This window comes from Oncorhynchus keta, chromosome 8 (genome assembly GCF_023373465.1).
Source record: "Oncorhynchus keta strain PuntledgeMale-10-30-2019 chromosome 8, Oket_V2, whole genome shotgun sequence".
In the NCBI taxonomy this organism is placed as follows: Eukaryota; Metazoa; Chordata; class Actinopteri; order Salmoniformes; family Salmonidae; genus Oncorhynchus; species Oncorhynchus keta.
The window spans coordinates 34272129-34297973 of NC_068428.1; the positions used below are offsets into that span (position 1 = coordinate 34272129).

The 25845-nt window shown below is 41.2% G+C and overlaps 4 protein-coding genes across 8 annotated transcripts in view; 3 read left to right on the forward strand and 1 right to left on the reverse strand.

Moving 5' to 3' along the window:
- The window catches only part of LOC118370408 (4-galactosyl-N-acetylglucosaminide 3-alpha-L-fucosyltransferase 9-like), a 320212-nt gene that overhangs the window by 48017 nt on the left and 246350 nt on the right, over positions 1-25845 (reverse strand). Inside the window, exon 1 of one of the 4 annotated variants that reach the window (XM_052524040.1) lies at positions 15241-15341. The exons of the other annotated variants lie outside the window; for them this stretch is intronic. Within the exon in view, the coding sequence (XP_052380000.1) occupies positions 15241-15341 (101 nt within the window). Of the gene's footprint in view, positions 1-15240; positions 15342-25845 lie in introns of those variants that run through there. 4 annotated transcript variants of the gene reach the window in all.
- On the forward strand, positions 1412-5113 carry LOC118370410 (4-galactosyl-N-acetylglucosaminide 3-alpha-L-fucosyltransferase 9-like). Its single transcript, XM_035755400.2, has 2 exons — positions 1412-1555; positions 2345-5113. Exon 2 carries the CDS (start codon positions 2346-2348, stop codon positions 3456-3458), a length of 1113 nt encoding a protein of 370 aa, XP_035611293.2. The 5' UTR covers positions 1412-1555; position 2345; the 3' UTR covers positions 3459-5113.
- LOC118370413 (4-galactosyl-N-acetylglucosaminide 3-alpha-L-fucosyltransferase 9-like) lies at positions 1421-8631 on the forward strand. Of its 2 annotated transcripts, none has more exons than XM_052524053.1 (2): positions 1421-1555; positions 6005-8631. In XM_052524053.1, the coding sequence occupies exon 2, from the start codon at positions 6012-6014 to the stop codon at positions 7122-7124; it is 1113 nt and encodes a 370-aa protein (XP_052380013.1). In that variant the 5' UTR covers positions 1421-1555; positions 6005-6011; the 3' UTR covers positions 7125-8631. The 2 variants fall into 2 exon arrangements, with proteins under 2 accessions (XP_052380013.1, XP_052380012.1); XM_052524052.1 differs by lacking the exon at positions 1421-1555 and adding an exon at positions 5308-5460.
- On the forward strand, positions 19304-24083 carry LOC127931424 (4-galactosyl-N-acetylglucosaminide 3-alpha-L-fucosyltransferase 9-like). Its single transcript, XM_052524051.1, has 2 exons — positions 19304-19770; positions 20602-24083. The coding sequence occupies exon 2, from the start codon at positions 20603-20605 to the stop codon at positions 21713-21715; it is 1113 nt and encodes a 370-aa protein (XP_052380011.1). The 5' UTR covers positions 19304-19770; position 20602; the 3' UTR covers positions 21716-24083.

Below are 25845 nucleotides of genomic sequence, written 5' to 3' on the forward strand. Positions count from 1 at the left end.
TACTTCTCTGCAGCTGCCACCACAACATATATTTTCTGAGACTTACAATCCATCTCTGCGGTAAAGTTGATCACCATTGCTAAGAAGCCAACCATATATCACTCATTGGTTTATCCCTCTTTTCTGGCTCAGATCTAATGTTCACATGGATCCTCTGAGAATGCATGTCTCCACAAACAATAGTGGGACAGATACGGCTAAAGATGTCATAATATCAAATAGAACTACTAATGCTAGATAGAATATAACACATCTATAATAAGTCTCTACTAGTACAAAACACATGTACAAATAAAATGTAGGTGTTAGTATATGGAACCCATACTCTCAGAAACAGAGCAATACAGCCAAAAAACGGCACACAAAAATGAAGAAATTGAAAATATATGCAATAAAATATATACATGTGTTTTTAAAATTATTTTTATTATTATTTACTTTTATTTTATCAGGGAGTCAAACTGAGAACAAGGTATATTTTACAGATGAGCCCTGAATGACATAAATGACAGAAAATACACACATCAAAATATAAATGCAAAATGCAAGCAGAAAGACAAACACAGTCATAAAAACAAACACATTCATGGTAATAAGGTCCTCATTCAGCTTTCTGAATTACACTAGTGGGGCCATAACGTTACATTTGAGAACATTTTGAAGATTGTTCCACAAATACAGTGCAAGAACTAAATTCTGATTTACCAAAATCATTTCCAAAGTTAGCCATCCCCGAGACCGGGTGTGGTAACGTGTGTGTCTAAAGTTTAGTAATGATGTTAGGTAGAGTGGGACTTTTGTAAAAATGCTTTGTAAATGAAAACATAGCAATGTATCAACCTACAGTACGTGACATCAGAGGGCCATCCAACTTTCTGGTAGATAATGCAATGATGAATACCAAAACTGTCGCCCATAATAAAGCGCAGTGCGCTATGATAGATAGCTATGTAGAACTAGGATCTTTCTAAAAACAAATAGATACAGGTAAAGGTTATCGGAACCTGTTCGGGTAGTATCAGGACACACCAGTGGCGTCATGGATACAGGACACACTAATACCTGGGAGGGTGCTATGTTTGAAGCTAAGATGCTGACAACAGGAATTTAAAACATTACCCTCATATCAAAATCCTAAATAAGTCATAATCGCTGTAAGGTTAATTATATATGGATTCAGAATAATTCTCTCTGGCAGAGTTTACGGTCGTTTTCTCCATTTCTGCCCTTGCTGCTCATTGGCTGTGGCTAAGGAGGAAGTACCACGCTTTGCCACTCCTGAAATTTTCCCCTGAAGCGTATCGAGGATGTTTTCTGCCGCTGTCGGATGGTTCTTCCTTTTCAAATGTAAACAATAGGTGTATATTTTGAAGATCATTTGAAACAGCGTCTCACTGTTTCACGTTTATATACTTGAACAGATGAGTATGTGACTGAGAAACGAATCACGCAGTTTAACATTTCTGACTGGGTGTGTGTAGGAATCACAAAACCGATCACAAACAGATCACCGAACATCTCTGAACAAGCTGTAACCAGAACAACCTGTTGACTCGTGAGTCTTGATCTTTTCTCTTTGATTATAGACCTCACGAAACTACTGACTTCACTTATCTAAGAATATGGTAGCTAAGTGAACATGGTTTTCAGTTTTATAGATCTGCTTGTAAATATGAAGGGAGAGGATCCTTAGGGCCATTTTGAAAGGTCAAGTGAAATAATCAAAGGTAAAGGCTGATTAAGTGTTTTTACACATGACAAATACATTTGAAACAATTTTAGAAGAGATTGTCTTCTACCTAAACCATATCACATTGCGGAAGAGCAGGTTGGAACTGTATTCGTAAAGGGTAGAGATTTGAAGTTACTTGTTTAAAATACACCTCACCAACCATTGTAAAATGTCCATAAAATTGTGTTGTACTGAGACCAAAAGTGAACTATTGACAGACACAGACCTGAGGTTGGTGTGTATGGCATGAACGAGAGAGACGTGATAGTTGTCTTTCAGCTACAGGGTAAAAGCAAATTAACAAATAAAAGTATATTTTATAGATAAAAGTAGACTTGTCCCTCTTGAATAAGTTAACTGACATTTCTTATCATGTTGCTTGGCCCTGTATCGTCCACTTCACCTTTGTTGTAACAGGATTTGGTTTACAGTTCTGGGCTGACATATACTTTGTGCAGTTGTTGCATTTGCTATTTTCTCATACTTTCTTCGTGTACACAAAACAAGCTGTTAAGAAGTCAAACAGACTGTTAAGAGGTCAAACAACCTGTTTAGTGTACAGGAAGATTCAATTGACTTAAACTCATTCAAAAAGTTATTTTCTTTTTGCAGAATGCCCAAAATGATTTCTGGGGTTGTACGCGTTGTCCTGTTCTCGATCCTTGGTATAGGAGGATTTCTGACGCTGTTTGTAATGTACTATCAATCAGCTCCATCTCAGATCTGCCCTCCCCAGCCTGCTTTGCCACATCATTACTCAAAGCCATCTGAGAACAGCTCCTTGTCTAAGAAGCAGCCAGGGCCAGACAAGCCCATCATGCTGTTGTGGTTCTGGCCTGAAAACCGCAGGTTTGATTTTAGCGATTGCACCACTTTCTTCAACATTGATGGCTGCCAACTGACAGATGACCGGTCTCTGTACAACAAGGCAGACGGAGTGCTCATCTTTCACAAATCCATCAAACATGATTTATCCAACTTGCCTCCATCACCTCGACCACCATTCCAGAAGTGGATCTGGTATCATGTGGAATCACCTACAAACACAATTAGAATACCTGGTCTAGAGAACCTTTTCAACTTGACCTTGAGTTATAGGGAAGATGCAGACATCCCTGTACGTTGGCGCTTAACTGCAAGGAAAGGTCAGGGTGAAGACTTTGTGCTGCCCAAGAAGGATAAATTACTTTGCTGGATTGTGAGTAACAATAACCCTGCAACTGGAACAGCAGTAAGGGATAACTATTACAGAGAGCTTGTCAAACATATTAAGGTGGATGTCTATGGAAAAGCCTTTGCAAGATTCTTGAGATATGAGGACTACTTCTCAACACTCTCCAGCTGTAAGTTCTACCTCTCCTTTGAGAACTCAGTCCACAGAGACTACATCACTGAGAAGCTTAACGGACCACTTGTAGCAGGAACTGTGCCAGTAGTATTGGGCCCACCGAGACAGAACTATGAGGACTTTGTCCCGGGAGATTCCTTCATCCATGTTAATGATTTTCCCAATGCAAAAGCCCTGGCTGAATTCCTCCTGAAGTTGGACAAGGATGATGAGGCATATCTGCGCTACTTTCAGTGGCGTAGAAACTTATTTGCTCAGCAACATCTAATTCAACTGAGTCAAGAGTTCATCCAATATATTTGTTATGCCTGTGACCATATAGGCAAACATAAGGAGTACAGGGTTGTTCACGATCTTTACAAATGGCATTTGGTTTAATTAGTCCCTTCTGATGAGCTATTACCCGGGAGATACTGGTGGCCCACTTTAGCTAAGGACGTGAGGATTTATGTTTCTTCCTGCTCGGTGTGCGCCCAGTGCAAGGCTCCTAGACACCTGCCCAGAGGTAAGCTACAACCTCTACAAGTTCCTCAACGGCCGTGGTCACACCTGTCGGTGGATTTTTTGACTGATCTTCCACCTTCACAGGGTTACACCACGATCCTGGTCGTTGTGGATCGGTTTTCAAAGACCTGTCGTCTCCTCCCTTTGCCCGGTCTCCCTACGTCCTTACAAACTGCAGAGGCCCTGTTTACACACGTTTTCCGGCACTATGGGGTGCCTGAGGATATATTGTCTGATCGGGGTCCCCAGTTCACATCAAGGGTCTGGAAGGCGTTCATGGAGCGTCTGGGGATCTCGGTTAGTCTTACCTCAGGTTTTCACCCAGAGAGTAATGGGCAGGTGGAGAGAGTTAACCAGGATGTGGGTAGGTTTCTGCGGTCTTATTGCCAGGATCGGCCGGGGGAGTGGGCGAAGTTCGTGCCCTGGGCAGAGATGGCTCAGAACTCGCTACGTCACTCCTCCACTAACCTTACTCCCTTCCAATGTGTATTAGGGTATCAGCCGGTTCTGGCTCCTAGGCATCAGAGCCAGACCGAGGCCCCTGCGGTGGACAATTGGTTTCGGCACGCTGAGGAGACCTGGGAGGCAGCCCACGTCCACCTTCAGCGTGCCATAAGGCGCCAGAAAATTGGCGCAGACCGTCGCCGCAGTGAGGCCCCAGTGTTCGCACCAGGGGACAGGGTCTGGCTCTCGACCCGAAACCTGCCCCTTCGCCTGCTCTGCCGGAATCTGGGTCCGCGGTTTGTGGGGCCGTTTAAAGTCCTGAGGAGAGTGAACGAGGTATGTTATAGGTTACAACTACCCACTCATTACCGTATTAACCCCTCGTTCCATGTGTCTCTCCTCAGGCCAATGGTGGCTGGCCCGCTCCAGGAGGCTGAAGTGCGTAATGTTCCTCCGCCTCCTCTAGACATCGAGGGGGTTCCGGCGTACTCTGTTCGATCCATTTTGGATTCAAGACGTCGAGCGAGGGGCCTTCAGTACCTCGTGGACTGGGAGGGGTACGGGCCGGAGGAGAGATGCTGGGTTCCGGTGGAGGACGTGTTAGATCCTTCCATGTTATCAGAATTCCACCGTCTCCATCCGGATCGCCCTGCACCTCGCCCTCCGGGTCGTCCCCGAGGCCGGTGTCGACGCGCGGCTGGAGCCGCGCGTCAGGGGGGGGAGGGGGGGTACTGTCACGACTTCTGCCGAAGTCGTTGCCTCTCCTTGTTTGGGCGGTGCTCGGCGTTTGACGTCACCGGTCTTTTAGCCATCATTGATCCTTTTTTTTTATTTTCCATTGGTTTTGTCTTCTCTTCCCACACACCGGTTTTCAATCCCATTCATTACCTGTTGTGTATTTAACCCTCTGTTTCCCCTCATGTCTTTGTCAGAGATTGTTTTATTGTCAGTGTAGTGTGATTGTTGTATAGGTGCGCGTCGGGTCCTCGTACCCATGTTTGTTTGTTTGTTTGTTTGTTTATGTACATTTAGTGTTATGGAGTATACTCTGTGGACTTTATTAAAAGACTCCATTTTACACTCCATTTGACTCTCCTGCGCCTGACTTCCCTGCCACCTATTACACCTATGCATGACAAACACCTAATTGCTGTTACCCAGATCCCCCTTGCAAAACAGGTTTTAAACCTCAAGGGTATTTTCATGGTTGTTTCCTGGTTTCATAAAAAAAATGTATTATGAGGATGATTAGGTTCCAAGAAATGTAAAGCTATGAAAGGATCAACCTCTAGTTGTCTGGCAGGTTCTTTTGCATTTCCCATGAAAAGGCATGATGACAGTTGTGCCACACCTTGTCACTAGTCTGGTTGAAATCTAGTGCATAGATTTACATGGATGGCAAACCCTAACACTAACAAGAGGCCTCTAAATGGTAAGGAATGGTTAATTTTCTTTCTCAAAACTTTCTCAAACCTGATCTTGATTTAAAGATGTTCTATAAACTTAACATGCTCTGTTCAAATGTTTAGCGTTGTTTAGGAGAATGCAGGCATACACCTTTATGCAGTCTAACCTGTCCTCAGGATAATGTTAACGAACTTGAGTACACTGAACATGCTAGCACTGCTAATAATAGCCTTTACGATTTCCTTTTCTTAATGACTGTCATTATTCTGTGTTTGTGCAGTAAAAACTGATAGAAACCTTCAGAAAAACTGCATGACTCACCATACACTGATTATGAGTGAATTTGAGTCAGATTGAAGAGAGAAAAAAGGCATTTTAACTTCATAGATTTAGCCGGTGGTAACTTGTGGAATAGACACTGGCTGAAATGCGGGTTGAACCAATCAGCATTAAGGATTAGAACCTGTTGTATAATATAGAAATTCATTCTGATGTCATAGTCAATTTTCACATTGTTACTTTTTATATACTTATAACGTCTAAAATGTAGGTGTCTTTCTTTCTTACAGGACAAACATGTCATCAACAACTTCCAACCGAAGACATCATCTAACTCTGATAGCTGCTCTTGGGGTTTTGTGTTCAGTGGTACTATTTTTTGTTTACTTTCAACCCTCATCTACTGCATGTTCATCTCGGTTGGAGGATTTGCCATTTTTGGCAAAGGGAGATGTTTCCTCATCTACCAAAAAGCCTGTGGAAAAGCCGCTTGTGTTGCTCTGGTTCTGGCCACTGGGTGTAAGATGGAATTTTGAAATCTGCAAAACCCATTTCAACATCGATAGCTGTGTTCTGACAGATGACAGATCCCTTTATGACAAAGCAGAGGGAGTGGTGGTTTTTCACAGAGACATCAGCTGGGACCTGAAGAACCTGCCTCAGTCTCCTCGTCCACATTTTCAGAAATGGATCTGGTTTCATGTGGAATCACCAACAAATACCGCCAGAATACCAGGTCTGGAAAATCTATTTAACCTCACTTTGAGCTATAGACGAGATGCTGACATCACAGTGCGAAATGAATTGACAACCGTGAAGACTGAAAAGGACAGTGAGTTTGTGCTGCCCAAGAAGGATAAATTGGTTTGTTGGATTGTGAGCAACAACAATCCTTCAACTGGGACAGGAACCAGAGCAAAGTACTATCAAGAGCTGGCCAAACACATCAAGATACATATTTTTGGTGCTGCTTTTACAGGGAGTCGTTTGAAGTATGAGGACTATTACTCAACCCTTGCTAGCTGTAAGTTCTACCTTGCATTTGAGAATTCCATCCACAGAGACTACATCACAGAAAAGGTTAATGGACCACTTGTAGCAGGAACCATACCAGTAGTCATGGGCCCACCCAGAGAGAACTATGAACAGTTTTTCCCAGCTGGTTCTTTCATTCATGTAAATGACTTTACTAATGCAAAGGCACTGGCTGACTTCCTCCTCCAACTGGACAAGAATGATGTGATGTATGTAAGTTACTTCACCTGGAGGAGGTACCTTAATGCCAAACCCCACCTCCTGACAATGCAGGAAGAGTTTATTCAACCTGTTTGTTTAGCCTGTGAATACATGGCAAGAGACAAAGGATATTACAATGTTGTCCACAACCTTCATGAATGGTACTTTGGATGAGGGTTTAGCCATCGTTTTGTAAGCACAGAAAATATAATTTTAGCTTAGCTACGTAAACGGAATACAATTTTAAAAGTGTACTCGAATTTGGGGATATCTTGATTCAAAATATGTGTATCAATTCAATGGATGGGCATTCAAAGTTTTGGGGAAGATTGTTTTATATTTTTTATTGAACACGTTGGAAGCAGAAAACACTGTAAACCCAAATGTGCTGTCATTACTCAAAACTTTTAAGGAACCCATTGCAATTGACATTTTACTACAGTTGGCTAAATCAGCTGATCACACAGCTATTCTTGGTAGTCTTAAACAAATCTACATTAGAACCAAACTATACACCTCACACACATGGTTAAGGGCTTAAAAAAGAAGAAACCTGTTCCATGTCAGATATAGAGTTGAAATGTATTACATTTTCACTTTGAATCTCAAGATTACATTTTATATTCATCACAGAAGACTGAACTATAAGGAAATGGTTTGACATAGAAACACCAGATTTTAGTCTGTTAAAAAATTATAATAACATTCCACCCATGAGATCAAAGACGGCACTTTGGTAATTGATTGCAGGAAAGGGCTACTATGTCTGAATACAATTACTTAAAGTGATTTTGTAGTCATTACTCACACCGATAGTCACTGTGACCCTTTAGGGCAGGGTCAAACTCATTCCAGGGAGGGCCATGTTTTGGGGGTTTTCCTTTCAATGATGACCTAGACACCCAGATGAGAGGAGTTCCTTACTAATTAGTGACCTTAATTCATCAATCAAGGGCAAGGGTGGAGCAGAAACCCACTGATACTCTGTCCTCCATGGAATTAGTTTGACGTGTTGTAGAGGGTCCAGATTTGAGTTGTATCATTTTATTGCTGTTTATATGACATTTGAGTAATGCCTCCAATATAATTTCCCAGTGTGCCTAGTCTTTGAGTGAATTGCAGAGTTACTGTACCATCCATGACTGTATTTGTTCGTGACAGCGACATGGTTGTTGAATTCACTCATTTTTAGTTGTGTGGGTGGCCTTCACTGAGTGAGTTCCTAGGCAAATGTTGTCTTTATAGTTCAACTCTTAATGACAAAACATTACACATCCAGTAAGGCCTTATTTTGAGGTCTAGTGAAATTCCAGTAACTTTACCACATTTTCAAAAAATCCTTCAACTGGGATTCCTGAAAAACCTGGGAAATGTACCATCATTTTGAAACCCCTCCTGCAAGTCACATTGTGCTGGCTTGCAAAGTGACATATAACTCCTATTGGAATCCAGACAGAGTTAGGATATCTATTAACCATGTAAATTGGAACACCCATTTCAGTAATGAGTGCAAAAAATCTAACTAAATGATTGGATTCGTTTAGAAAAATGTATGTTATTTATGTGTAGCATAAATGTGTAGCATAGCATTAATCCATCAATCACTCAATGTACATGCAAAAACACTTGTTTTAGTTTTGAGTTTGTGCTACATAAACATTTTAATAAATAACTAACTTTTCATTGACTGAGTATTTGAGTTCAAAATGCATTGGGGTTTACAGTATACTGTACCAGTGTGTGGATTTATAATATATACAGTGCTTGACTTGGACTGAAATAGGTGCCGGTACTCATTTTGGTTGCCGGTATTTTATATTTTATATTTAGGTGCAGGAGCTCCACAATACTTTTGAGCTAATATTCTATAAGAGGAACAGGAGCTCTAGCAGCAGAACATTTGAGGTGCTGGTACTCCGCTCTGGTGAGCTCCTGCCCAAGTAAAGCACTGAATCTGCTTCTACATCTGCATTGCTTGCTGTTTGGAGTTTTAAGCTGTTTGGGGTTTTAGGCAGGGTTTCTGTACAACACTTTGTGACATCTCCTGATTTTAAAAAGGCTTTATAAATACATTTGATTTCATCAATGTCTTCCTCCCGGATCCAGCATCTTGGAAACATTTTATATTATGGGATGTACACATTTCACTCTTTTTAACACATAGCAAAAAGAGACAAGGGATGTTGTCCCTGGTAATATTCTCCACTACCCTTACAAGTGGTACTTTAGTTGAGCGTATTAAATTCACCTTTATCACCTGAAATGGTATTTTACTTAATCAGCAAATACATTTACTTTTACATATACCACATAAATATTCTGAAGCGTCTGGCTGTATTTTCTTGGCTGAACTGATTTGGTGAACTGTTTGCTAACGTATATGATTTCAGCAGTAGAATGGATTAATATAATTACAGAAAACGCTGGATCAAATGGTTTGCCTGCGTCACAGTGCATGGAGACTACCGTGGCGTCGAGCACGATTGCAAGTTCGATTTTCTTCTAATATTGCAAGACAGTAAAGAGAGTTTTGATGTCTAAAATGTCGCAAGTTTGAGGTTGTGTTGTCAGAGAGCAGAGAGTGTTTAATTAGAGGAGCTTTTCTGTTCTCCTGGGTCACATTGTATCACACCTAGATGGGTTGTTCCTGAATTGTGGTGGCATTTGGTTGTAGCATTTGGAAGAAAATGAAGTACATTTTTCAAGAATGTTTATTTTTTAAATGGATTTGGGTACATCCATTCTTAATAAACTAATATGTCCGCTTAATGACTTTAAATCATTTTTTACCATTATGATAACATTGTGTCACCAGTAGGAGTACTAACAGTAATGATGGTAACACCGATGACACATTTGTAGGTAATTGAGGATTTTATTAAGTGTAGGCCACAGATGCTCAATTCCAAGATCATTAAATATTTAAATATAATTGACTGGAGTGACATACTAAAAGGTTGTGATTTGCTAATACTTTTCTTTTAATATAGACCCCTCCCCGATAACAGTTTGCCAATGAAGGGAATGTTCAAGGTCCTTGAATATTTTTCTAATGAGTGATACAACAATGACATATACTGTACACCGGGGTAGTTATGTCCAGCTCAAGCTTTTAATTTGGTTTGTGAACTTTCTAGCTAAGTGGCTAGATGACAAGTTCAAGCTTCTTGTCTCTGCTGTAACCATTCAATCCCTGCCTGGATCAAGATGCTGCCTAAATTGTTTTGTGCATAAAGAAATGTATAAAATAAATAATAGTGCCTCTTGTGTGTACTTCCAGTAATACCGTATATGGTATACTCCGGTATGGTACAGAAACGTTATGAAAATCTGGATACTGCCCAACCCTAGTTCACATGTATGTATATTGGCTAGAAGGGTCCCACCTGTTCTCGCCTCCTCCTGCTTGCCTTCCATCTTTGAAGACATTTATTTCCATTGTCAGAGGGGTCACTTGACTATCTTGTCAATTTTATAGACACTCCTTGCCGTGGGTAAAGCTAACCACTGAGACAGGTTTTCGAAAGCTAAAGTGCTACTAGTGAGTGAGCCAGACAACTAGCTAGCTATTGTACTAACTAGTAGGAATACCTAGGATAGGATAAAGTAATCCTTCTCACCCCCCCCCCCCTTAAAAGATTTAGATGCACTATTGTAAAGTGGCTGTTCCACTGGATGTCATAAGGTGAATGCACCAATTTGTAAGTCGCTCTGGATAAGAGCGTCTGCTAAATTACTTAAATGTAAATGTAAAAAATAAACCTTAGGGCCATATTATTTGTTTAAAAAAGTATATTTTTTGTTTTTATCTATCTACGCAATGTAATACATACTTTTGTTTACTTTCTTGCAAATCAAAATAATAGATGGATATTTTTAAAACCACAATGGCACTACAACTCTATTCATCACTACTGGGACAAGACTATTTGCTTTTCCTAAGTACATCAAACAATGCATAAAGATAACGTTTTGCAGTATAAATGACATGCATAATATTTCATTTCTACTTGTGTCAAATGTTATTAGTACTTCTCCTTGAGGAGGATATTTCAGTACGCTTTCCACCCCTGGTGACTGAGTGAAAGAGGGAGTTCGTGAGTGAGTGAGGGACAGTGTGAATGGCTGAGTGAGTGAATGTCAGTTGGTCCCATTAACAAGTAACAGAGGGTTGAATAAGGGATCTAACAAGAATTAGATGTTAATATCTGGAGTCTGAAGTACACTCCTATTCAAAACATTTGGGGTCACTTAGAAATGTCCTTGTTTTTGAAAGACAAGCACATTTTTTTGTCCGTTAAAATAACATCAAATTGATCAGAAATGCAGTGTAGACATTGTTAATGTTGTAAATGACTATTGTAGCAGGAAACAGCAGATTTTTTAAATGGAATATCTACATAAGCGTACAGAGGCCCATCATCAACAATGATCACTCCTGTGTTCAAATAGCCCATTGTGTTAGCTAATCCAAGTTTATAATTTTAAAAGGCTAATTGATCATTAGAAAATTATTTTGCAATTATGTTAGCACAGCTGAAAACTGTTGTCCTGATTAAAGAAGCAATAAAATTGGCCGCCTTTAGACTAGTTGAGTATCTGGAGAATCAGCTTTTGTGGGTTCGTTTACAGGCTCAAAAGGGCCATCAACAAATAACCTTCTTCTGAAACTCATCAGTCTATTCTTGTTCTGAGAAATAAAGGCTATTCCATGCAAGCAATTGCCAAGAAACTGAAGATCTCGTACAATGCTGAGTACTACTCCCTTCACAGAACAGAGCAAACTGGCGCCAACCAGAATAGAAAGAGGAGTGGGAGGCCCCGGTGCCAACTGAGCAAGAGGACAAGTTCTTTATTTTGAGAAATAGATGCCTCAAGTCCTCAACTGGCAGCTTCATTAAATAGTACCCGCAAGTAAGTAATTCAGACACTTTACTCAGTACTTTGTTGAAGAACCTTTGGCAGTGATTAAATCCGAGAATCTTCTTGGGTATGATGCTACAAGCTTGACACACCTGTATTTGGGGAGTTTGTCCCATTCTTCTCTGCATATCCTCCCAAGTTCTGTCAGGTTGGATGGGGAGTGTTGCTGCACAGCTATGTTCAGGTTTCTCCAGAGATGTTAGATTGGGTTCTAGTCCGGGCTCTGGCTGGGCCACTCAAGGACATTCAGACTTATCCCGAAGCCACTCCTATGTTATTCTTGGCTGTGTGCTTAGGTTCATTGTCCTGTTGGAAGTTGAACCTTTGCCCCAGTCTGATGTCATGAGTGCTCTGGAGCAGGTTTTCATCAAGGATCTCTCTGTACTTTGTTCAGTTCATTTTGCCTCAATCCCGACTAGTCTCCTAGTCCCTGCCACTGAAAAACATCCCCATAGCATGTTGGCACCATCATGCTTCACTGTTGGGATGGTGCCAGGTTTCCTCCAGGCATTCTGACTTTGTTGTCCTAAGCAAAGGTGTACTATTCTGACTATCTATGAAACTGACTTAGATAATACATTTGACAATACAAGGTTATATATATATATTTTTTTTTTACATTTATTTCACCTTTATTAAACTAGGCAAGTCAGTTAGGAACAAATTTGTATTTTAAATGATGGCCTAGGAACAGTGGGTTAACTGCCTGTTCAGGGGAAGAACAACAGATTAGTACCTTGTCAGCTCGGGATTTGAACTTGCAACTTTTCAGTTACTAGTCCAACACTCTAACCACTAGGCTACCATGCCATCCCTACCCTGCTGCCCCCACCCCCAGTATGGGGATGAGGTAGGCAGATTGGGTGGGCTATTTACAGATGGACTATGTACAGCTGCAGTGATCGGTTAGCTGCTCAGATAGTTGATGTTTAATGTTGGTGAGGGAAATAAGTCTCCAACTTCAGCGAATATATATATATATTTTTTTAATTTTATTTTTTTAAAGATTTGTTACAGTCACTGGCAGCAGAGAACTGGAAGAAAAGGCGGCCAAATGAGATGTTGGCTTTGGGGATGATCAGTGAGATATACCTGATGGAACGTGTGTTACGGGTGGGGTGTTGTTATCATGACCAGTGAACTGAGATAAGGCGGAGGTGTTGGCCGAGGTTGGAGTAGCCAGGAGGAAGGCATGGCCAGCCGTTGAGAAATGCTGGTTGAAGTTTTCGATAATCATGGATTTATCGGTGGTGACCGTGTTACCTAGCCTCAGTGCAGTGGGAAGCTGGGAGGAGGTGCTCTTGTTCTTCATGGACTTTACAGTGTCCCAGAACTTTTTGGATTTAGAGCTACAGGAGGCAAATGTCTCCTGAAGAAGCTGGCCTTTGCTTTCCTGACTGACTGAGTGTATTGGTTACTGACTTCCCTGAACAGTTGCATATCGCGGGGACTATTCGATGCTATTGCAGTCCGCTACAGGATGTTTTTGTGCTGGTCGAGGGCAGTCAGGTCTGGAGTGAACCAAGGGCTATATCTGTTCTTAATTCTGCATTTTTTAAACGGGGCATGCTTATGGTGAGGAAGGCATTTTTAATGAATAGCCAGGCATCATCTACTGATGGGATGAGGTCAATATCCTTCCAGGATACCCCGGCCAGGTTGATTAGAAAGGCCTGCTCACAGAAGTGTATTAGGGACAGCGTTTGACAGTAATGAGGGTTGGTCGTTTGGTCCTAGACCCATTCAGGATGCAGGCAATGAGGCAGTGATCGCTGAGATCTTGATTGAAAACAGCAGAGGTGTATTTGGAGGGAGAGTTAGTTAGGATGACATCTATGAGGGTGCCCATGTTTACGGATTTGGAGTTGTACTTGGTAGGTTCATTGATAATTTGTGTGACATTGAGGACATCAAGCTTAGATTGTAGGATGGCCAGGGTGTTAAGCATGCCCCAGTTTAGGTCACCTAGTAGCACAAGCTCAGAAGATAGATGGTGGCAATCAATTCACATATGGTGTCGAGGGCACAGCTGGGGGCAGAGGGAGGTCTATAGCAAGCGGCAACAGTGAGAGACTTGTTTCTGGAAAGGTGCATTTTTAGAAGTAGAAACTCGAATTGTTTGGGTACAGACTTGGATAGTAATACAGAACTCTGCAGGCTATTTTTGCAGTAGATTGCAACACCGCCCCCTTTTGGCAGTTCTATCTTGCTGGAAAATGTTATAGTTAGCAATGGAGATTTCTGGGTTTTTGGTGGTTTTCCTAAGCCAGGATTCAGACACGGCTAAGACAAAACAAACATAGGAAGTAGGCTTCTAATGTTAACATGCAAGAAACCAAGGCTTTTACGGTTAAAGAAGTCAACAAATGAGAGCCCCTGGGGAGTGGGAGTGGAGCTAGGCACTGCAGGACCTGGATTAACCTCTACATCACCAGAAGAACAGAGGAGAAGTAGGATACGGGTACGGCTAAATGCTATATGAACTGGCCGTCTCGCACATTCGGAACAGAGAGTAAAAGAAGCAGGTTTCTGAGCACGATAGCATAGATTCAAGGTATAGTGTACAGACAAAGGTAAGGTAGGATGTGAGTACATTGGAGGTAAACCTAGGCATTGAGTAATGATGAAAGAGATATAGTCTCTAAAGACGTTTCAGCCAGGTGATGTCATCGCATATGTAGGAGGTGGAACAACATGGTTGGTTAATGCATATTGTGCAGGGCTAGAGGCTCTACAGTGAAATAAGACTGTAATCACTAACCAGGACAGTAATGGACAAGGCATATTGATATTACAGAGAGGCATGCGTAGCCAAGTGAACATATGGGTCCAGTGAGTGGTTGGGCTGACTGGGGACATGGCGATTCAGACAGTTAGCAGGCCGATGCTAACAAGCTAACAGTTAGTAGGCCGGGGCTGGCAAGCTAGCAGTTAGCAGATCGGGTTAGCAAGCAAGCAGTTAGCAGCGGCTAGCAGTTAGCAGACCGAGGCAGGCAAGCCTGCAGTTAGCAGACCGGGGATAGAAAGTTAGCCTTTGGGGGACATCGCGATGGGGGTAAGTCTGTTTTTTCCTCTTCATGTGGTGATGTAGATAGACCAGTCGTGGAATTAGTAGGTTTCCAGGTAGCTCTAGATAGCTAGCAGGCCTAGCAGGTTAGCAGAATGGGCCTTCAGCGGGCGTTGCGCCTGAGGGGCCTCTTACATTTACATTACATTTAAGTCATTTAGCAGACGCTCTTATCCAGAGCGACTTACAAATTGGTGCATACACCTTATGACATCCAGTGGAACAGCCACTTGCATCTAAATCTTTTTTTGGGGGAGAAGGGGGGAGAAGGGGGGAGAAGGATTACTTACCCTTACTTACCCTATCCTAGGTATTCCTTGAAGAGGTGGGGTTTCAGGTGTCTCCGGAAGGTGGTGATTGACTCCGCTGTCCTGGCGTCGTGAGGGAGTTTGTTCCACCATTGGGGGCCAGAGCAGCGAACAGTTTTGACTGGGCTGAGCGGGAACTGTACTTCCTCAGTGGTAGGGAGGCGAGCAGGCCAGAGGTGGATGAACGCAGTGCCCTTGTTTGGGTGTAGGGCCTGATCAGAGCCTGGAGGTACTGAGGTGCCGTTCCCCTCACAGCTCCGTAGGCAAGCACCATGGTCTTGTAGCGGATGCGAGCTTCAACTGGAAGCCAGTGGAGAGAGCGGAGGAGCGGGGTGACGTGAGAGAACTTGGGAAGGTTGAACACCAGACGGGCTGCGGCGTTCTGGATGAGTTGTAGGGGTTTAATGGCACAGGCAGGGAGCCCAGCCAACAGCGAGTTGCAGTAATCAAGACGGGAGATGACAAGTGCCTGGATTAGGACCTGCGCCGCTTCCTGTGTGAGGCAGGGTCGTACTCTGCGGATGTTGTAGAGCATGAACCTACAGGAACGGGACACCGCCTTGATGTTAGTTGAGAACGTCAGGGTGTTGTCCAGGATCACGCCAAGGTTCTTAGCGCTCTGGGAGGAGGACACAATGGAGTTGTCAACCGTGATGGCGAGATCATGGAACGGGCAGTCCTTCCCCGGGAGGAAGAGGAGCTCCGTCTTGCTGAGGTTCAGCTTGAGGTGGTGATCCGTCATCCACACTGATATGTCTGCCAGACATGCAGAGATGCGATTCGCCACCTGGTCATCAGAAGGGGGAAAGGAGAAGATTAATTGTGTGTCGTCTGCATAGCAATGATAGGAGAGACCATGTGAGGTTATGACAGAGCCAAGTGACTTGGTGTATAGCGAGAATAAGAGAGGGCCTAGAACAGAGCCCTAGGGGACACCAGTGGTGAGAGCGCGTGGTGAGGAGACAGATTCTCGCCACGCCACCTGGTAGGAGCGACCTGTCAGGTAGGACGCAATCCAAGCGTGGGCCGCGCCGGAGATGCCCAACTCGGAGAGGGTGGAGAGGAGGATCTGATGGTTCACAGTATCGAAGGCAGCCGATAGGTCTAGAAGGATGAGAGCAGAGGAGAGAGAGTTAGCTTTAGCAGTGCGGAGCGCCTCCGTGATACAGAGAAGAGCAGTCTCAGTTGAATGACTAGTCTTGAAACCTGACTGATTTGGATCAAGAAGGTCATTCTGAGAGGGATAGCGGTAGAGCTGGCCAAGGACGGCACGCTCAAGAGTTTTGGAGAGAAAAGAGAGAAGGGATACTGGTCTGTAGTTGTTGACATCGGAGGGATCGAGTGTAGGTTTTTTCAGAAGGGGTGCAACTCTCGCTCTCTTGAAGACGGGAGGGACGTAGCCAGCGGTCAGGGATGAGTTGATGAGCGAGGTGAGGTAAGGGAGAAGGTCTCCGGAAATGGTCTGGAGAAGAGAGGAGGGGATAGGGTCAAGCGGGCAGGTTGTTGGGCGGCCGGCCGTCACAAGACGCGAGATTTCATCTGGAGAGAGGGGAGAAAGAGGTCAGAGCATAGGGTAGGGCAGTGTGAGCAGAACCAGCGGTGTCGTTTGACTTAGCAAACGAGGATCGGATGTCGTCGACCTTCTTTTCAAAATGGTTGACGAAGTCATCTGCAGAGAGGGAGGAGGGGGGGGGGGGGAGGATTCAGGAGGGAGGAGAAGGTGGCAAAGAGCTTCCTAGGGTTAGAGGCAGATGCTTGGAATTTAGAATGGTAGAAAGTGGCTTTAGCAGCAGAGACAGAGGAGGAAAATGTAGAGAGGAGGGAGTGAAAGGATGCCAGGTCCGCAGGGAGGCGAGTTTTCCTCCATTTCCGCTCGGCTGCCCGGAGCCCTGTTCTGTGAGCTCGCAAGGAGTCGTCGAGCCACGGAGCGGGAGGGGAGGACCGAGCCGGCCTGGAGGATATCTTGGAATCCCCGGGCAGATTATGTTGGTATTCCAGTCATAGAGGATCGGCGGGTCTGGATATTGTAGCCCAGGAGTGGGCTTCGGTGGTAGCACAGGGGCCCTGGCCGGGCTAGCTTCAGGCTAATTGGTGCTTGCTCCGGGATGGAAACGCTAGCCAGGAGTGGTCACCCGGTGGGACCAATTGGAGGTTTACTTAGTAGCATTGCAAATATCATGGTACAGCTATATAGACACTCAATCATCATGTTACTTTTTAATGGTACGTTTACAAACATATATTTTGATAAATAGAATTGAAACCTGTGTCTCATTCTGGTAAGTGGTGAAATACGTAAGTATAGCCAGTTATAATTGTATTGGCTTAGCAGATAATAAGAAAAGACGATCAGTATTTACCTGGCTTAGAGAATTAATATAATATCTATTGTTTACAGGAAACTCATTCAACATTTTTTTTTTACTTAGATGTAATTTTCACCACACCTTGTCATTTCCATCACAACCCATATTTTTGAGGTAAATGAGTATGTTATGTATAATTTGCATACATTTATTTGTTTTAGATATGGAAATCATATGGTTGTTATCTTAATCTCACTAAAAGGTTGTGTGGAAATATCTTATTTTTCATGATAGATACATGTTTTCAGCTGTCACCAAGGCAAGTTTATACAAATTTCTGATACAAATGTTAAAAATCACTTGAAATAATATTCAATACAAGTTCATGTACAAATGTATAAGAAATCCGTTATAAATCAATTGAATGATATTTCATTTTCAATTCAAATGGATGTTTAATGACATGATGGGAATGACAGGGGCGGCAGGTAGCCTAGTGGTTAGAGTGTTGGAAGATCGAATCCCAGAGCTGACAACGTAAAAATCTGTCGTTCTGCCCCTGAACAAGGCAGTTATAACCCACTGTTCCTAGGCCGTCATTGAAAATAAGAATTTGTTCTTAACTGACTTGCCTAGTTAAATAAAGGTAAAATAATAAACTTTAAAAAATCTACTATTCACAGAGATATATCAAAACCTATCTACTATTCACAGAGATATATCAAAACCTATCTACTATTCACAGAATGCATGTCTCCACAAACAATAGTGGGACAGATACGGCCACACAGTGAGCCACAGATAACTACAGACACCTGTGGTTAACTAAAGTAGTCAAAAGGGCCACAAGATGTAATACTATCAAATAGAAATACAAATGCTAGATAGAACAGAACATATTATAGATGTATTTCTAATAGAACAAAACACATGTACAGATAAAAAAAGAAAGAGGTGTTAGTATATGGAACCCATACTCTCAGAAACAGAGCACTACAGCCGCGAAAGCTGCACAAAAAAGAAAGAAAAGGAAAACATATACAACACTATATATATATACATATATATATATATATATATTATTATTATTATTTACTTTTATTTTATCAGGGAGTCAAACTGAGAACAAGGTATATTTTACAGAAGAGCCCTGAATGACATAAATGACAGAAAATACACACATCAAAATATAAATGCAAAATGCAAGCAGAAAGACAAACACAGTCATAAAAACAAACACATTCATGGTAATAAGGTCCTCATTCAGCTTTCTGAATTACACTAGTGGGGCCATAACGTTACATTTGAGAACATTTTGAAGATTGTTCCACAAATACAGTGCAAGAACTAAATTCTGATTTACCAAAATCATTTCCAAAGTTAGCCATCCCCGAGACCGGGTGTGGTAACGTGTGTGTCTAAAGTTTAGTAATGATGTTAGGTAGAGTGGGACTTTTTGTAAAAATGCTTTGTAAATGAAAACATAGCAATGTATCAACCTACAGTACGTGACATCAGAGGGCCATCCAACTTTCTGGTAGATAATGCAATGATGAATACCAAAACTGTCGCCCATAATAAAGCGCAGTGCGCTATGATAGATAGCTATGTAGAACCAGGATCTTTCTAAAAACAAATAGATACAGGTAAAGGTTATCGGAACCTGTTCGGGTAGTATCAGGACACACCAGTGGCGTCATGGATACAGGACACACTAATACCTGGGAGGGGTGCTATGTTTGAAGCTAAGATGCTGACAACAGGAATTTAAAACATTACCCTCATATCAAAATCCTAAATAAGTCATAATCGCTGTAAGGTTAATTATATATGGATTCAGAATAATTCTCTCTGGCAGAGTTTACGGTCGTTTTTCTCCATTTCTGCCCTTGCTGCTCATTGGCTGTGGCTAAGGAGGAAGTACCACGCTTTGCCACTCCTGAAATTTTCCCCTGAAGCGTATCGAGGATGTTTTCTGCCGCTGTCGGATGGTTCTTCCTTTTCAAATGTAAACAATAGGTGTATATTTTGAAGATCATTTAAAACAGCGTCTCACTGTTTCACGTTTATATACTTGAACAGATGAGTATGTGACTGAGAAACGAATCACGCAGTTTAACATTTCTGACTGGGTGTGTGTAGGAATCACAAAACCGATCACAAACAGATCACCGAACATCTCTGAACAAGCTGTAACCAGAACAACCTGTTGACTCGTGAGTCTTGATCTTTTTCTCTTTGATTATAGACCTCACGAAACTACTGACTTCACTTATCTAAGAATATGGTAGCTAAGTGAACATGGTTTTTCAGTTTTATAGATCTGCTTGTAAATATGAAGGGAGAGGATCCTTAGGGCCATTTTGAAAGGTCAAGTGAAATAATCAAAGGTAAAGGCTGATTAAGTGTTTTTACACATGACAAATACATTTGAAACAATTTTAGAAGAGATTGTCTTCTACCTAAACCATATCACATTGCGGAAGAGCAGGTTGGAACTGTATTCGTAAAGGGTAGAGATTTGAAGTTACTTGTTTAAAATACACCTCACCAACCATTGTAAAATGTCCATAAAATTGTGTTGTACTGAGACCAAAAGTGAACTATTGACAGACACAGACCTGAGGTTGGTGTGTATGGCATGAACGAGAGAGACGTGATAGTTGTCTTTCAGCTACAGGGTAAAAGCAAATTAACAAATAAAAGTATATTTTATAGATAAAAGTAGACTTGTCCCTCTTGAATAAGTTAACTGACATTTCTTATCATGTTGCTTGGCCCTGTATCGTCCACTTCCCCTTTGTTGTAACAGGATTTGGTTTACAGTTCTGGGCTGACATATACTTTGTGCAGTTGTTGCATTTGCTATTTTCTCATACTTTCTTCCTGTACACAAAACAAGCTGTTAAGAAGTAAAACAAACTGTTAGTAAGTACAACAAGCTGTTAAGAAGTCAAACAGACTGTTAAGAGGTAAAACAACCTGTTTAGTGTACAGGAAGATTCAATTGACTTAAAATCATTCAAAAAGTTCTCTTCTTTTTGCAGAATGCCCAAAATGATTTCTGGGGTTGTACGCGTTGTCCTGTTCTCGATCCTTGGTATAGGAGGATTTCTGACGCTGTTTGTAATGTACTATCAATCAGCTCCATCTCAGATCTGCCCTCCCCAGCCTGCTTTGCCACATCATTACTCAAAGCCATCTGAGAACAGCTCCTTGTCTAAGAAGCAGCCAGAGCCAGACAAGCCCATCATGCTGTTGTGGTTCTGGCCTGAAAACCGCAGGTTTGATTATAGAGATTGCACCACTTTCTTCAACATTGATGGCTGCCAACTGACAGATGACCGGTCTCTGTACAACAAGGCAGACGGGGTGCTCATCTTTCACAAATCCATCAAACATGATTTATCCAACTTGCCTCCATCACCTCGACCACCATTCCAGAAGTGGATCTGGTATCATGTGGAATCACCTACAAACACAATTAGAATACCTGGTCTAGAGAACCTTTTCAACTTGACCTTGAGTTATAGGGAAGATGCAGACATCCCTGTACGTTGGCGCTTAACTGCAAGGAAAGGTCAGGGTGAGGACTTTGTGCTGCCCAAGAAGGATAAATTAGTTTGCTGGATTGTGAGTAACAATAACCCTGCAACTGGAACAGCAGTAAGGGATAACTATTACAGAGAGCTTGTCAAACATATTAAGGTGGATGTCTATGGAAAAGCCTTTGCAAGATTCTTGAGATATGAGGACTACTTCTCAACACTCTCCAGCTGTAAGTTCTACCTCTCCTTTGAGAACTCAGTCCACAGAGACTACATCACTGAGAAGCTTAACGGACCACTTGTAGCAGGAACTGTGCCAGTAGTATTGGGCCCACCGAGACAGAACTATGAGGACTTTGTCCCGGGAGATTCCTTCATCCATGTTAATGATTTTCCCAATGCAAAAGCCCTGGCTGAATTCCTCCTGAAGTTGGACAAGGATGATGAGGCATATCTGCGCTACTTTCAGTGGCGTAGAAACTTATTTGCTCAGCAACATCTAATTCAACTGAGTCAAGAGTTCATCCAATCTATTTGTTATGCCTGTGACCATATAGGCAAACATAAGGAGTACAGGGTTGTTCACGATCTTTACAAATGGTATTTGGTTTAATTAGTCCCTTCTGATGAGCCATTACCATCACCCCCCTCCAGATATGAACATGAACAGGTCATAAACCATGACTAAAAATGTTTAGAATTACAGGAAATTAGCTGTAAAACTGCAAAGTTCTCACTCAGCCTTATGGCAAAGTGTGTAGAAAAGCACAAAATGTGCTTGAAAAATGTACAATTCTCTCTAAAAATATACAATTCTCTAGCATGAGATCACCTGTTAAACTTCACATGTTTTTGCGAAACTGCGGTAGGCCACTGATTATCATCATATTGTCTGTATGCTCTTTTTCTTTAGGAAATATTTTGGTAGAATGTACTACTCTGCTGAGTGCACTCATTGCGACACATTGAATTTCATTGTAGGTCTATTTGGCGGGGAAACAGTGAAGCCAGCTGTAGCCTATTGCCTGTTTCTGTTCATTAGTCTTTTTTTAAGTAAAGTGAAACCAAGCTATGTCTGTTTGTTGCTTTTCATTAAATCGTATGGCTGTTACTTAGTCTTTGGTCTAAAATAAATTCGTTTAGAAGGGCAGATTTGAAGGCTTATATGTTGTATTATAGGCTAACGAATTTGTGAAAATGAACAGTTCCAACGAAAATATTCGGACTTGGCAAAAGGCTGACATTTTTTTCGTTTCAATTAAAAAATATATACTCGCATGACAATAGAAATGGAAACTTGTGATTTGTGATTTTATAGACAAATTATGAAAGCGACGGAGTCCATCGGTTACTGCGCTATCACCATCATCAATATCATTATTTACATTTTTGAAATTCACCAAATATTTTTTGTTTTATAAATACACAAATAAAAACATTGCGGTAGGTGTAAAGAGACAGTAAAATATTATATTTCTCAGAAGTTCTATGCATTATGTGTGTAGGTTTGAGTGAGAGGCAAGAGAGAAAATAGAGAAGGGATGTGTCTGATGAATCAGGAATCAAGGGTTTTGCACCAAATATCAACATTTAAAGGATTTTATATTCTGCTTTTATAGTTGCATCTGTGCCATCTGACATTGTTTTTCCATTGGAATGTGGTTGTGCTAATAGATGGTTGAAAGCACAGTAATTACACATTAGACATTTAACTAACTTTTGGCTGTCTTTTTGAGTGGGTGAATAAATCTTATAATCTCATTGATCAACATCACTCTCAACCAAATCCTGGTGGAAATGACGTGGTGTGCCCAGTGAGTAGAACCTGAAAGCATTGTGGATTTGTTTGCTAATCCTGCTCTTCATAGTTCAGTGAAAATGCCAATGTTTACAAATTACTTTCCTGACCTCATTCGACATTTAAACAAAGAGTTCCTGGTTTATATTATATTGTACGCTAATTAGTAATGAGTACCGATATATAAAATCGACTGTATATCGATTTTAGTGATTTTTTTTCGATGGACCTAAAATGTGTAAAATGAGGCTCTATATCGTGCTATAAAATATGCGAATGCGTGAATGTTCCCTTTTCTGATAACTTCCATGTCTACTTAAAGTCGAGACAGCTGCTTGTTGATTGTCCACCATCTCTCTATGTGTAGGGTACAATATGCAGCTTCAGCATATGGCGCGTGGAGAGAGGAATTATTATTTATTTTATTTTGTATTTTATTAGGATTCCCATTGGCTGTTGCGAAAGCAGCATCTACTCTTCCTGGGGTCCACACAAAACATGGAATATGACTTTAATAGAATAGAACTTTAATAGACAAGGTCAGCTCAAGGACAGAAATGCATACATTTAAAAACGGAACTCATAGCCTTCACATTGTTTTACAATTTAAACTCCCGATCACAACTGGTCGCTATCAGAGTCCAAATAGGGTGGCGCACTATTGGCCCAGCGTCGTCCGGGTTAGGGAAGGGTTTGGCCGGGTAGGCCATCATTGTAAAATATTAATTTGTTCTTAACGGACTTGTCCGTTTTGTACCATGAGGAATAACCTACCCAACCAGTTTGATCACAATGTGATTCTCATCAACTGTTGAATGCTCACAAGCAGGCAATTTGCATTTTCTTTCAATCACTTTGGTGCAATGTTTCAAAACTGTAACCACATTTTCAATTCACTGAGTACAACAACAAAAATTCAGTCGCTTGTTCACTGCACCACTTCACTCTGGCAGAATGTATTTTTGATCGATGTATCTTGCATTTTTTTGCTATTGTATTAACTGGTTGTTAAAGCAACTAAATTGAGAAGATATCATTATGTTGTGTTTTGGTGATTAAATCGATGTTCTCATGGTACTTCACAGTAAACAGCATATAACAGTATATTTTGGATCAATGGTTCTGTGGTGAAATATGTCTCCAAACAAAATGAATGCAAAATAAAAGGTTTTGAAAATAAGAATTGCTGTGTTACAAGTGTTACCAGTTCTTGAGTTTTGTACTAAAAATTTGGAAAATAGCACCAAAGCCATTGAAGAGAAAAAAAATGTAACTGAAACCACGGCCTCAGAATGTTCCAAATGAGCTATACAGTGGGGCAAAAAAGTATTTTGTCAGCCACCAATTGTGCAAGTTCTCCCACTTACAAAGATGAGAGGCCTGTAATTTTCATCATAGGTACACTTCAACTATGACAGACAAAATGAAAAAAAATTCCAGAAAATCACATTGTAGGATTTTTAATGAATTTATTTGCAAATTATGGTGGAAAATAAGTATTTGGTCACCTACAAACAAGCAAGATTTCTGGCTCTCACAGACCTGTAACTTCTTCTTTAAGAGGCTCCTCTGTCCTCCACTCGTTACCTGTATTAATGGCACCTGTTTGAACTTGTTATCAGTATAGCACAAGAGCAGAACTACCATTAAGATGCGAGTGTATAACTGTACATGCTACCTGTGCATATAACAACACAGGTACAAACAGAAGCAGTATACAATATGAATATGCAATAGTTTCATTCCAAAACACTATATATCAATTTTTAGAAATGATGGTGAATCTGCTTGTATTGTTCAAAGAAATTATGAAAGCGATTGGTGTTATTTTTCACTGTCTAATCATGACATGGTGACAGACAGTTCAATGACAGACATGTATTTGTTTAAAATCTACTTGATGGTTTCATTTCAGGGAGACAAATAATCATATCTATTTTGTTGCAAAATGCTATACAGTGGCTTGCGAAAGTATTCACCCCACTTGGCATTTTTCCCTATTTTGTTTCCTTACAACCTGGAATGATTTGTATCATTTGATTTACACAACATGCCTACCACTTTGAAGATGCAAAATATTTTTCTTGTGAAACAAACAAGAAATAAGACAAATAAATCAGAAAACCACCAAAGTCAATACTTTGTAGAGACACCTTTTACAGCAATTACAGCTGCAAGTATCTTGGGGTATGTCTCTATAAGCTTGGCACATCTATCCACTGGGATTGTTGCCCATTCTTCAAGGCAAAACTGCTCCAGCTCCTTCAAGTTGGATGGGTTCCGCTGATGTACAGTCAAAGGTTTTGAGAATGACACAAATATTACATTTCCACAAAGTTTGCTGCTTCAGTGTCTTTAGATATTTTTGTCAGATGTTACTATGGAATACTGAATTATAATTACAAGCATTTCATACGTGTCAAAGGTTTTTATTGACAATTACATGAAGTTGATGCAAAGAGTCAATATTTGCAGTGTTGACCCTTCTTTTTCAAGACCTCTGCAATCCGACCTGGCATGCTGTTGTTTGTTGTGGTGCCATATTCTTTAAAAAAATGTAATAATGGATTTAATGGTGCTCTGTGGGATGTTCAAAGTTTTGTATATTTTTTTATAACCCAACCCAGATCTGTACTTCTCCACAACTTTGTCCTTGACTTGTTTGGAGAGCTCCTTGGTCTTCATGGTGTCCCTTGCTTAGGGGTGTTGCAGACTCTGGGGCCTTTCAGAACAGGTACTGAGATCATGTGACAGATCATGTGACACTTAGATTGCACTCAGATGGACTTTATTTAACTAATTATGTGACTTCTGAAGGGAATTGGTTGCACCAGATCTTATTTAGGAGCTTCATTGCAAAGGGGGGTGAATACATATGCATGCACCACTTTTCGTTTAAATTTTTTTTTTTTTTTAAACAAGTGATTTTTTTTCTCATTTCACTT

Coding starts and splice junctions, on each gene's coding strand:
- LOC127931424 (XM_052524051.1), top strand. CDS start 20,603: ATGCCCAAAATGATTTCTGGGGTTGTACGCGTTGTCCTGTTCTCGATC.
- LOC118370410 (XM_035755400.2), top strand. CDS start 2,346: ATGCCCAAAATGATTTCTGGGGTTGTACGCGTTGTCCTGTTCTCGATC.
- LOC118370413 (XM_052524053.1), top strand. CDS start 6,012: ATGTCATCAACAACTTCCAACCGAAGACATCATCTAACTCTGATAGCT.